Source organism: Haliaeetus leucocephalus, unplaced genomic scaffold (genome assembly GCF_000737465.1).
Source record: "Haliaeetus leucocephalus isolate CR32 unplaced genomic scaffold, Haliaeetus_leucocephalus-4.0 Scaffold173, whole genome shotgun sequence".
NCBI classification, from domain to species: domain Eukaryota; kingdom Metazoa; phylum Chordata; class Aves; order Accipitriformes; family Accipitridae; genus Haliaeetus; species Haliaeetus leucocephalus.
Genome location: NW_010972609.1, coordinates 10,324,792 through 10,337,129, shown reverse-complemented (window position 1 = coordinate 10,337,129; position 12,338 = coordinate 10,324,792). Strand labels below are relative to the sequence as shown.

Below are 12,338 nucleotides of genomic sequence, written 5' to 3'. Positions count from 1 at the left end.
TTTAGTGCTTCTCACTTCTGTTTCTGTATGAACTCTATGCATGCTGGCATGTTTTCACTGTTGGGACTCCTTTGCAGTCCTGCCTGCAATGTGGTTTTCCATAATAGTTTTCCATCCCATATGAGATGGAGAAGGAAATATAGTGATTTCTATCGGTTGTGCAGAGCGAGACTCAAAGGAAGCTTGGAGGGGAGGAAGTCTGATAATTGACTTTTCATTGGTAAATTTAGAATTGTCTTGCAAATAACAAGATGAAAAATTAGGTTTAGAGATTGGGAATAGCCTCAGACATTTAAAAAAAAAAAGCTGGTACCTTAATGCTTTTGAAGGTTTCTTCTATTTTTGTTAAAACCAAAAATTGTTAAATAAAATTCCATTCCCTCCAAATGTTTTAGTTTTGACAAATTGTTTTTTTCCTTGTTTTCTTCCTCCCACTCCCTGCCCTTCTTTTCCAGCAACTGGAAGCAGCAGCTGCTCGTGCTGCTGAGGAAGAGAAGAAAAGACTTCAGACTCAAGTCGAATTACAAGATCGCTTCAGTTTGGAGCTGGAGAGAGAAAAAATGGTGAGTAGCGCACGTGTTTTTTTGCTATGATTACACGTAGTGAGCAATCCGTTCAGCAATTACTTCTCTCACAGGCAGTCACTGAAAGGATTCCACAGACTTTGCAGGAAGCTGGAGAATGCAACCTGCATTGCATTTATTAGAGACGTAGGAATAAAATATTTTTACTAGTGAATTCAGATAATTGGAACAGCTTGCCTACAATTTGTATAGCATTCAAAGCTTAAATATTATTGGAAAATTGGGGAAAAATTGACTCTTTGAAGGAAAAATGCAGACTGAAGTTATCCTTGCAATTTTCAAAGATGGAGAACTGGAGGACCAGTACGTACTCTATGAATATGCAGAATGAACACAGGCATAATCAAAATGCATTTTAGGAATTTTCAGACTTTAATATATTCCTAAAACTATTGCTTTTTTTATACTGTGTGTTCTTTTACATTTATACACACACACAAACATAAAAAATTAAAGAAATATTGTAGCTTTACCACGCTGTTAGTATAATCCACATGCAGAATTTCCAAAGAACTAATTTTCAGTCTTCAAGGGCTTTGTCAGGCATAACAGGCTTTTCTGTTAGCTGGAAAAAGAAGTAGAAATAGTCAAGTTGATGTGATGGAACATCTTGGAACATAAATGCACACAGTGCTTCCTTATGGGCTGAGTGTGAATTCCTGAATACGATCACTTTTGTGGGTCAGTGGGATTTTGGTTAGCTGCAGAAAAGCAGACTGCAGACCAGTGGAACATACATGCTGTCCTACCACACTTGACAGCAAGCCTTTCTTGCTGACTTCAGGAGCTGTGCTTACGTTCTGTGAAGCGCATGTTATGTATTGCTGAATGCCGAGGTTTTGGTGCTTTATCCTGACACCGTTCAAAGCCAGCTGACTGCTGTTGTCCCTAGCACACTGAGGGGCTGAGTGGGAGGACGTCTCTGGTGGCACAGCACCCCTGATTTCCTGCTCTCGTCAGTGACAGTGGATCAGAGACTGCGTGACTGTGGATATGCAGCATCCCCTCACCTTCTTCTGTCCCTTACCATTGTTTTTTGTTGTAGTTGCTCATCTCTTAGTAAAGCCAACCTCCTTAGCTGATTTCCACCCCTTTATCCATCCCGTGCTGTTGCAGTGCCATCATCCAGATTTGTGTAGAATACACTGCTGCCAAGGAGGACTTGCCTGAGGAAAGGAGTAGAAACAGTGTGATTTAAACCAGCCTGACCTTGGTGTCTGGGCACTCTACAAGTTTTCTCTTCCTTCAGTTTAGTGTGTATCTATCTGTAAACTAAGTGACAAAATCAAACTGATTGAAGTTAGGTTTAAACCCCTGTAAAAATCCTGTGCTGCATGAAGTAAGGCAATGTAAGTAACCTGTATTATTATTTATTTTTTAAAATGCTCTTAGTTGCACATCTACAAATTTAGAATTGTTTTTATCAGTTTTGCTCTGCAGGCAGCAGGAAAAGCTTTGTCTTTGAAAACATAATCTGAGGGAAACCTGGCAATTCCTTAAAAAATTGAAAACCTGAGTTGAATGGTAGCTTATATGTGTCCTCAATTTATGATGCTAGGTAAGACAAAAAATGGAAGAGCAGGTTGCTCAGAAATCATCTGAACTGGAACAGTATTTACAGAGAGTACGTGAACTGGAAGAAATGTATAAGCAGCTACAGGAAGCTTTGGAGGATGAGAAACAGGCACGTCAAGATGAAGAGACTGTAAGAAAACTTCAAGCCAGGTATGGCTTTGACCTAGTAGAGATTTATTTCAATTCCTCGCTCCCTGCCCCTGCAATAATAAATAACTGTGCCATAGTATTAAAGATAGTTTGCATCTTGGACACGCTGCTGGAAGGGGGGAAATAGCTTGAAGTTCAAACACAGGATAGATTTTTTTTTTTTTTCCCTTAAGCTATGAAAGCTAAAGCTGGTATTTATGATTTTTTTAATATGTTTGATTAGCCCTTAGCAGTGGGAGTGCTCAGCAATTTCAGAAAAGCAGGCACGCTCGTTTTTCATCAGCTGTTGTGCATGTCAGCACTTGAAAAACTGAGATCACTCTGTACAGAATTTTCAATTGTGTATTTTATAAAGCAGCAACTGTACATATGACTTTCTGCTGAATTTTATCACAGGTTTAAAATGTAATTGATAAAGGGTTAAGTCTCATTTTACTCATATGGGCTTTGTTTAATGTGGTTTGTTTATTCATCTATTCAGTCTTCCTAAGACAATTAAGATAACTTATGCATGCTTGTTTCTTCTGTGGTTTTCAGTGTTGTATATTTGCATTATTGACTAAATTTTCTGAATAGCACTTTGTAGCAGACTGCTTGCACTGCTGGCATGATTTTCAGCTTTACACTGAAGACAAGCCAACAAGCAATAACTTTTTCCCAGCTTCCCAAGTATTTAAAAAAAAAAAAAAAAAAAAAGGAAAGAAAATAATTAGCTTGGCTTCCTTACACATGTGCTACATAATAGATACATCTTGCTTTAAAGTGCAGTTAACATTGCAATCCCCATTGCAGACTACTGGAAGAGGAGTCCGCAAAGAGAGCTGAACTGGAAAAATGGCACCTGCAGCAGCAACAGACCATTCAGATGACAGAAGCAGAGAAGCAAGAGCTAGAAAACCAGAGAATGATAAAGGAACAGGCTCTTCAAGTTGCTATGCAGCAACTGGAACAACTTGAACTGGAAAGGAAGGAGGCCCTTGAGCAATATGAGGTGAGCTGTTCTGTTCATCAGCCTCTCATACTTAGCCAGGTATTCAGTAATTTAACTGAAGTTCATCAATATTATGTTTCTTTTCTTTAAGGATTAGTATGGCACAAAAATTATAGTAACAGGTAGGATGGTTATGCGTTGGGTTTTTTTGGCCTAGACCAGTAGATATAATTGAAGAAAAGGACATGTTTCGGACACAACCACCTCCTTTATTCTTTTGTCCCAATTTGCATGCAAGTCAGCTCAGTCATATCCATCCTGAAACACTCTGTGTACGTTTGTCTTCTACTGTAGACTAACTTCTTATGTAGTCCCATTGCTGTCATAACTAAATGCCTTATGCTTTTGAATTAGTTATTCTTGCAGTGTTTTGATGATGTCATGGGGCAATATTGTCTTCTACAGCTGAAAAAACAATGTGCTACTGTAGGCCCTTGCTCCTCAAAAAGGTATTTAAGCACTAAACTGATGTCAAGGATAGCTAGGAATTATCTCAGATTCTCAGTGTATAGCAATGCCTCACGTCCCAAATGCCAGGCCTGTTCTCTGTTCCACTGAGTGGTTTTGGTGAAGGTCAGTAGCTGTATTCATGGAAGAAATAAGAGTCAGAATCCAGCGAGTAGAGAGTCTGAAGTGCTGCTATTTTCTAGGGCTAGTGAGGTGTTGATCCTGTGTGTATTTATGTCAGGAAACAAAACATGACTGAATTTCTGTTTAACTAACTAGGGAGTGTGTTTATGCTGTCTCTGTGCCCTTGAAGTTAGCTCCGTGAAGGACAAGCTAGTGAGCTGTCTCGACTGGCACAGAATACAAATGCTGCAGTGACTGCAAGCAAGGGCCCAGGTGGTGTAGTTCTGGCCACTTTACAACTTACCATGTTGGTGTTACATCTAACACCATTGTTAGATTGCTTTCAGCTAATACCTAATACTTGACTTTTTTTTAGATGACATCTCAGGGTTTTTGTATATGAAACATCATTTATTACTCCACAGGAATTGCTGAATACAATAGACATTAAAAAAACCAACCAACCAAAAAAAAATCCACAAAACAAATGATGGAGTAGGTCACTGCAATAGTTGATTCATTATTTTAGAAATAATTAAACATTCTGGCATTCCATTTGGAATTGACCAAAAGACTGGTTTAGACTGAAGAATACCTCTTTCTTGCGTGGGCGTAACAGCAGTGGTCCTTTTCCTAGCTTACATTTTATGATTTCTGATAGTGAGGGAATACCTACTAGCTGGTCTTAGTTTGGATCAGAAAATGCATCTTTCTGTTTTGAAACTATGGTTTATGCTTTCAATCTTCATGAAGACTAGCCCTACTTATGCAGCTACAGAATCTTGTAAAACCTGGTTATTTTTGGATTCTGCTTTGACAGCTTACTTTTGTACAGCTAGCAACTGACTAAATTACTTAGGATGGTTAGAAATTAAGTTATTCTGTCTACATTAAACGGAGTGCTTGCTGAATTAGTGTGGTTCTGTCTTTAGATTTAAAAGGATGGTATTTCTTTTTATATAAACAGAGTAAAGTTGTTCTTGTTTTCAAGTGGGCTATATCTTATTTCAGGAGGTTAAGAAGAAGTTGGAAACAGCAGCTAATAACACCAAGAGCTGGAAAGATAAAGTAGCTCATCATGAGGGATTAATTCGACTAATAGAGCCAGGTAAGTTATCAACAACATTTCAAAAAATACATATTCATTCTGTCCCATACACTTAGATCACCTAGTGATTTACTGAAGTCTGCCTTTTCCTGTAGCTTATTGGTTTCATGGCAGCCTATAAATATCCCATTTGTGAGAACTGCTGATGGTAACTTTCAAGTCTTTACCTCTACTGGCCCTACTACCACAATTAATTCTTTTTATTATTATTGTTTGTTTGTTTATTTAAAACAAAGCAGGATCAACCTGAACATTGCATGGTTTGGGTGTTTAATGCAGTTAGCATAAATGCTAATGGCCAAAACCATGAAGGTAGCTCAAATACTTGATTTTGGGGAAAAGTTTAATATCTTAGCTTAATTAATAGCGTGCCAGCCCAGAGGAAAGTGGCTTTGTAATGCAGTGGTGGAGAGAGAGCTTTCCTTCAAGGACATCTCTAAAGGCAAGAAGAAGAGGCATTTACTATTTGGGGTGAGGGGGAAGTTGGGAGATAAGGATGCAAAACATTGCAGCAGTTGACAACTTCTCACACTAAGCACCTTCACTGACAGTGTCCCAGACATTCTTCCCTCCTTGGTTAGGCAGGGTTTCCAGTCACAGAAGAGACAGCACTTACCAAATCATCCCGTGGCGACACTCAGCCAGTGCCACCGACAGTGGGTGAGCGATGTCCCTGTCGGAAACGCCTGTTTCAAGTACTGCACTCTATTTTCCAGGCTCCAAGAATCCTCACTTAATCACCAACTGGGGCCCGGCTGCGTTCACTGAAGCTGAACTCGAGCAAAGACAAAAGAGCTGGAAAGGGAAAAAAAACACTTCTGAGTAACGATGGTAGCTGATGTATCGTTCATGAACAGAAGCCCACCTTTGTTCGTTCTGCTTTGCATAGAGCAGCTTCTTGCTTATAAAGATCTTAGTTTGCTCAGCAGGTTGGGCCCTTCTACAAAGGAAATACTGTTTACCACATAGGAGTGTCTACTCAGAGCTCAGTAACTATAATATGTGGTGTCTGACAGTACTTGCTGTTTTCCCTCACATTTCTAGAAACTGTTCTTTTATACAAAACTTCTCAACTGAAGATGTTTATTTAAATGTAGCTTGTGACAGATTTGTATCTATACTAGCCTGTAACCATCTGACAGCATCTAACCAATCAAGCAGTGTGACCTTCATTCCAAAAAGTTAGGGAAGCAATTGTTTCATTGGTTCAGTTAGTTTAATTTAAACCCAGGCTAAATCAGTCCTGGAGGTTCTGTCCAACTCTGAGACTGAGCATTACCTTTCCTTCCATTGTGTCTCCTTTTATTTTTCCCTGTCCATCTGTTGCTCTTCGCATGGTGCTTAGTGCTTTACCCTTAGTGAGGGTAGACTGGCATCACTGGGCACCTGCTGGCTGGTTGGATTTTGTGTCCTGTTTTCCTCTGTTTGCAGGAATCCAGACAAAAGAACTGGAAATAGATATGTACAAAATGCTGCTGTAAAACATTTGGAAAAAATAGTCATGCAAGATTGTTCTTGTACTGTCTCGTACTTGAGAAGCACTAAAAAAAACTCTTGAGAGTTCTCTTCATAGTTTAAAAGATGCACAGTTTTGACTTACAGATTTCTGGAGCAGATGAATGGAAGATGGATGATAGCGCGTACAGGCCAAATGCCATCTGCATCAAGGCTATGTTTGTGCAAGAAATCTGATTATAACATACCACCATTTTAGATGCAGCACTTTTGTCTTATTCTTAATTGGAGGCCAGATTTAAAAAAATGCAAGAGGAAAACGAAATTTGATGCTTTTATTTTAGATAAAAATGATAAATGTGTAGCAACAGTGCTTTAGAAAAAAATAATTCTCATCGGTAAAATAATTTCAGCATTTCTAAGTAACAAGTCTTCCCAAAGAGCCTACTGCTCTGCCTCAAAATTCTCTCCTGGGACAAAGCCAGTTATTTCTGTTTCTGTAGGGAAAAGGAACAAGTCTGTGATTTTGCTTTGTAGATCTCCCATGCCAGACAAGAAGCCAGTCTATTGCCAAGTGAAATAGTATTCTTGCTGGGTTGTACAGATGTTTTGAGAACTAAGTCTCCCCTCCTGAAGAGCAGGTGCCCATTGTTGTGGCTTGTTAGTCAGCTTTGACCTTTGTATGTACACTGAACTTGTACAACCATCTCTTAGCACCTGCTTTTTAGGTCAGCTAAATGTTAAATTATTTTTAGTAAGAAGTGAATTTTCCAGATGGATAACCAGTGCATTTGTGTACAGCATTGTGATACTTGGATCTCAGAAGAGCAGAAGCTTTACAGATGTGATCTTCAGCTTTGGAAGTCAATAGCATTTTATTTGCCTGTTTACTAAGACTCACTCAGATACTGAATCTTCTCAGACATTTATTCTCTGGTTATATTTTTATACTAATCGAAATCTTTAATGTTTCAGTAAATGGAGTGCTGATTAGAATGGCAGGAAAATCCAGGATCTTCCTATTTGTATTTACTGTACAGGAAAGCAATAGTTCCTTAAGCTTGCTAACAAGGCATTTTTAAAATTGATTATGTTTACAGAAGAAATGTGAAAAACTGCAATAGAAATACTAATGTATACATTGTTAAACTTTGCTAAAGGAGATGGAACAGTATTTATAACTACCAAACATCTTTTATGTGGAGAGCAGAAGGTGTATTGGGGCTAAACTTGTTTAATTTTTCTAACAGTCTTTATTTTGGACAAATGTTTTTTTAAGAACACCAAATGATGCATGTTTTCATATTTTTTACTGTTCTTTAGAATTGGCTATTTAATAAAGTAATACGAAGTCATTTACATTTCTGAATTAATTGATTTCTTTTTGCATGGGTTTCTTTTGGGTTACTGGAGTTCAGAATCCAGTAACTATTGGGTGGAAGTATTACTCTGAGGGAAGAAATATACTCTTAATTGTCTGATCAATGGGATTTAGATTAAAGCTATAATAAAGGCAACGGTCACACAGTTAATACAATATAATTTGTCTTAACAGAATGACTTCTCTTACAGTTTGTATTTGGTACACCTTGATACAGTATAATAATGCTCAGGTATTACAGACAGCATTGCTCAATAACTGTATTTTGAGGGTGCAGTTTAGCTGTTTTCTGAAACACAAAGCATGCCACGTGGGAAGTTAATTGATAGAACAGTTGCATCTACAGTAACATATCAATTAAAGTGGTAGCCTGGGACAAGGGTGGACCAGCTCTTACCAGCAAGCTAAGGGGGGAAAACATCTGTGGAGTCAGGGTACCTTAGCACATACAGACAATGTGCCTCTGCAGGCAAAACAGCCCTTCGTTAAAATGTCATCTGCATGTGTCTGCCTCAAGTTATTTCTTAGTCACTATTAGAGGAGGAAATGACACAAATCTCCCTTTAGGTTTGTTGTCCCTGCTTGCTCTGACAAATTAAGAAAGCTTTGTGTGAAGTGTTGCATAGTAGAAGTGGGGGAAGAGGTTGATTTAAAAACTAACTAATTGCATTTTGAGCAAAAATACCACTTCAGACTAAGTCCATTAAAGCTACAGTAAACACAGCATGCAAAGAGAGAGTAGAGCTGTGAGTCAGTCACCACATCTCATGAAACTGCAGCATGGAAAACTGCATCCCTGGTGCGGTATCATTTCCAGTGAGCCCAAAGGTTGCAGCACTCCTATTGCAAGAAACCCAACAAGACTGCTAATGGTGAGGATATCCTCAATTAAATGTGATGATGCTATGGTCGTCTCTGTTCTGCCCTGAGAAGCCTTGCAATGTTGTAGGGCCTTAAATACACGCCAGGCTTACCTATGCAGAAGCTGCTGGAAAGCTGCATCTGCTGTTCTTGAATCCTTGGTAAGATGCACTGGAGGGCTTAGTCCACTTGTTTTGTCTGCCAGATTCAGGTTTGCCTGCTGCTGATGGTGGAACAATCCTGCAAACCCACAGTGCTGTACAATGCTTTTTTTTTTTTTCTCCTGAGAAGACAGACAGGATTTTTTTGCCCTGTGACCGTTTTACGGAGCTGATTTATGAGACTGAACAAGGATGTAACATGTATTCCCAAACTGTAACAGGCTGGTTTCCAGCAACTCATATTACTTGTGTTTAACTTTTCTGCAAGCGCAGCCACAAAAGCAAAGCCTATATGGGAAAGCAACAGCATGCTAGGACAGTATCTGTATCTTGGGGCTGGGGGGGGAACCCAACCCCAAAAGAAACCGTTCAGTCACGCAGGCCTTCTGGAGCAGTAGCTGCACCATCCATTTCAGTAAAAGTGAACTGAAAATAACTGCTCTGATTTTTATCTCAGATATGTGAAGCAGTTAAGTAAACAATTTTTGAGCAAACCAGTGCATGGCCAGGAGAGGGGATATCCATAAGGTCTTTCAGCTGCTTCGGGGGGAGAGGTAATTATTTGTTCATAAAGTAAAGTGCACAGAAGAGAGGAGTTATAACATGCCATAAAGTTGTTACCGCTAATCGAATGTCAATCTCCCGCCACGCTAGCAAGATTTTAGTTCCCCCACTCACCAGTTAGTTGGGACTTTCCAACTCCGCTACACTGGTTATTTGACAACTGTGGCTTTCCCTTGTTTTGTTTTACCTTTTCGCTTCAGGCTGTGAGCCCCGGCGGCTCCCCCCGCGCCCGGCTGTACCCGCTGGGACCGTGGAGCAGGGGGCGGCGGGGCCAGAAGCAGAACAAGGGCCGGGCCGGGCCGGGGCAGATCTCTGGACTCCAGCCGCCACCTGGTGGTGGCTGACCCCTTCAGCGCCCCGGCTTCCCCGGCCTGCGTTAGTGGCAGGGGCTTCATCACCCTGGGAAGGTGTCCCAAGACGACGAAAACCACCCTTCAGCTTCGTTCCCCTTCAACAGCTGCAGCAGCCATTTACAAGAGAGCAGCACGACGACGTACGAAGGCTGGAAAAATGTTAAGAAGTACGCAAACCAGGTCTCCTGCTGTATTACGCCTACCTCGCTGCCGTTGTGGTAGCACGTTGTTGTCCTTGAGTTCGTGAGCCAGTTCAGTTCTTCTGTTACCTCAACTCAGTGTATCTGATCCCAGAGACTTCCCGTCAGCCTAGGAAAAAGGATTTTACAACACGAGTGTTACCACTGGCCCGAGATGATAGATTTATGCTCAGACCCTTGAAGCTAACTAACAATTCATGCGTATTTTCAAAAAAAACCCAACCCCACCCCAGCCCACCATGGAAGGACAATGCATACAGTGGGATGCATCACCCAGCAAGCTCTCAGCTGCAGCGCAAAGCTTGGGCTGCCACACAGCCTTCCTAATGGGAGTAAAGGAGGGCAAGGCAAAAATGTATAAGGAAGGCTTCTTACCTGCAAATAGTGTTTTCCTAGGTGCCTCGTGTACATGCCTCATTTATCCTTCACCCCCCATCCTGTTCTCTATCCTAGGTGCTCATTGACCTGCAGGATAAAAAGGCTGCAAGAGTGGTGCTGAGAGTAGGATGGGCAATGATGTGCTAAGTCACAAATGGGGGGGGGAGGAACAGGGACGACGACACGGGACAAAAAAGAGACTAGCCGGTGGTTTGAAACACTTCGGGCGTGCCCACCTGGCAGGGTGAGCAGCCATACAGACATCGTGTCTTGAGGACTCCTGTTACTGCTAATGTGGCCGTGAATTCCAAAATACAATGCAAACAGAAAGTCTGTAACACTACATGAATTTAGAGACTATCATGACTTTCATACATTGAGTCTCACTGTGAGCTTCAACTACTTGGAAATGCCGAGGAAGTGAAAGTGCAGAAAACCACTGTTTTATGAACTGGCTTTCTGGGTATGTCAAAAGTACACATCCCCCCCAAAACTGAAAGGCCACTGTTTTTTTTTTTAACACTTAAGATGAAAAATGATTTGGAAAAAAAGTAGCTGCTGCTCACCTCCAAAAGAAATTAAAATTGGAACAGTATGGTGCAAAACAAAAGATAAAAACATCCTGAAAAGCCTTAAGGGGGAGATTTAATGAGGCAGTTTTTAACACCTACAAAGCCCCTCTCCCCGCTTCTTTCTGATATTTTAGCCTAATTGACAGAGGTAATGTAAAAGGATATGAGTAGCTGGCCAGAGGGAAACCCATGACAGACTGGGCAGAATGTTGATAGGAAAAAAAAAAAAAAAAAATCACAACTCCAGAACAATTTCACTCACTTTTCCCCATTGGTCATTATTTTAAATTCCTTAATAAATAAGCATATAAAAAAATAACCCTTTCTACCTTAGTCAGTGTGCTCATTGCTCACATCACTCTCCTGCCTATCAAAGGTGCTTGCTCTAGCACTAGCTTTATACACTGTTATTAATATAATTGCTAATTAATAGAGCTACTTGCCATGGCTACAGCACACAAGCAGCTTTTACAGGACCTGGGCCTAATGTCTTTGTGCAAACACTCACCTGCCATTATTCCTGTTGTCACCTATTTTCTGAGCACACGACAGCGACTGGCGCAGGCAATGCAGACTTCACCACAAGGAACCTACCAGAGTGTTTGTGACGATGTTTGAGCACGATTCACACGGGTCTGTGTCAGCTGCTCTCACCCACAGTCTTGCCACAAGGCGCCCGTGTCCTTTCACCTAACTTGGCCAGCAAGTCTGATTTGAACATGTTAGTATCTATCTCAGATGGGATTAAGAACTCAAGCATTGACATGAGACAGTTTCAAAAGCAGCCTTGGCTTTCTCGGTGTTGACATTTATTAGCTGTTTCAATGCCTACCAGAGCATGGGGATTTCTCTTTCTACTCCAAAAGGCTTCTGCAAGCTTCAGCCCCAACACATCATGCAAGTGCTGGGGAAGTCCAGCTCCTCTGGGGCATTGGTTCCTTGGTCTTGACTAAAAACGGAAAAAAACACTTAAAAAACTATTTAAGTTCAGACTCTGCTTAGACACCTTTAGAAAGTCCCTCTCACAGCATAGCTGGGACTGAAATTTCGCATTTGGAGCAGCCTAAGGTTGTGTTTTCCTAACAGTTTCCTTTGTCAGTGATGCATTGGGCCATTTTGCTCTTTCCAAGCCATGAAGTCGACCGCCACGTCTGCCTGCAGGGGAGGAGCATGCCTCATTTTGCAGCTAGGCTTTTCCCCCTGCCAGAAAGATTGTGTTGGCCCTGGGCTGCTTTTTCCCAGAGAGAAGGTGGTAAATGATGGGGGGTACAGCCTGCTCACACACAGGTTCCCCCCCAAAAAGCTGAGCCACCGCTCAGGCACTCAGTGGGGAGCTGCTCCCTGTGAGGATGGAGGTGGCATCTTCTGTGTTTGCTGTTCTGCTTTAGCGTGGCCATTGCCTGCCTGTGAGGGTTGCGTGATGCCCAAGGAGGTC

General features: G+C 41.2%; 1 protein-coding gene across 1 annotated transcript in view; it reads left to right on the top strand.

The window, feature by feature from the left end:
- SWAP70 (SWAP switching B-cell complex 70kDa subunit) overlaps nucleotides 1-6,737 on the top strand; it is a 36,127-nt gene extending 29,390 nt beyond the window's left edge. The window contains exons 8-12 of the mRNA XM_010563918.1: nucleotides 456-563; nucleotides 2,143-2,309; nucleotides 3,102-3,300; nucleotides 4,882-4,978; nucleotides 5,695-6,737. Coding sequence (XP_010562220.1) covers nucleotides 456-563; nucleotides 2,143-2,309; nucleotides 3,102-3,300; nucleotides 4,882-4,978; nucleotides 5,695-5,804 — 681 coding nt within the window. The 3' untranslated portion in view covers nucleotides 5,805-6,737. The remainder of the gene's footprint in view (nucleotides 1-455; nucleotides 564-2,142; nucleotides 2,310-3,101; nucleotides 3,301-4,881; nucleotides 4,979-5,694) is intronic.
- Nucleotides 6,738-12,338: the final 5,601 nt, after the last annotated feature.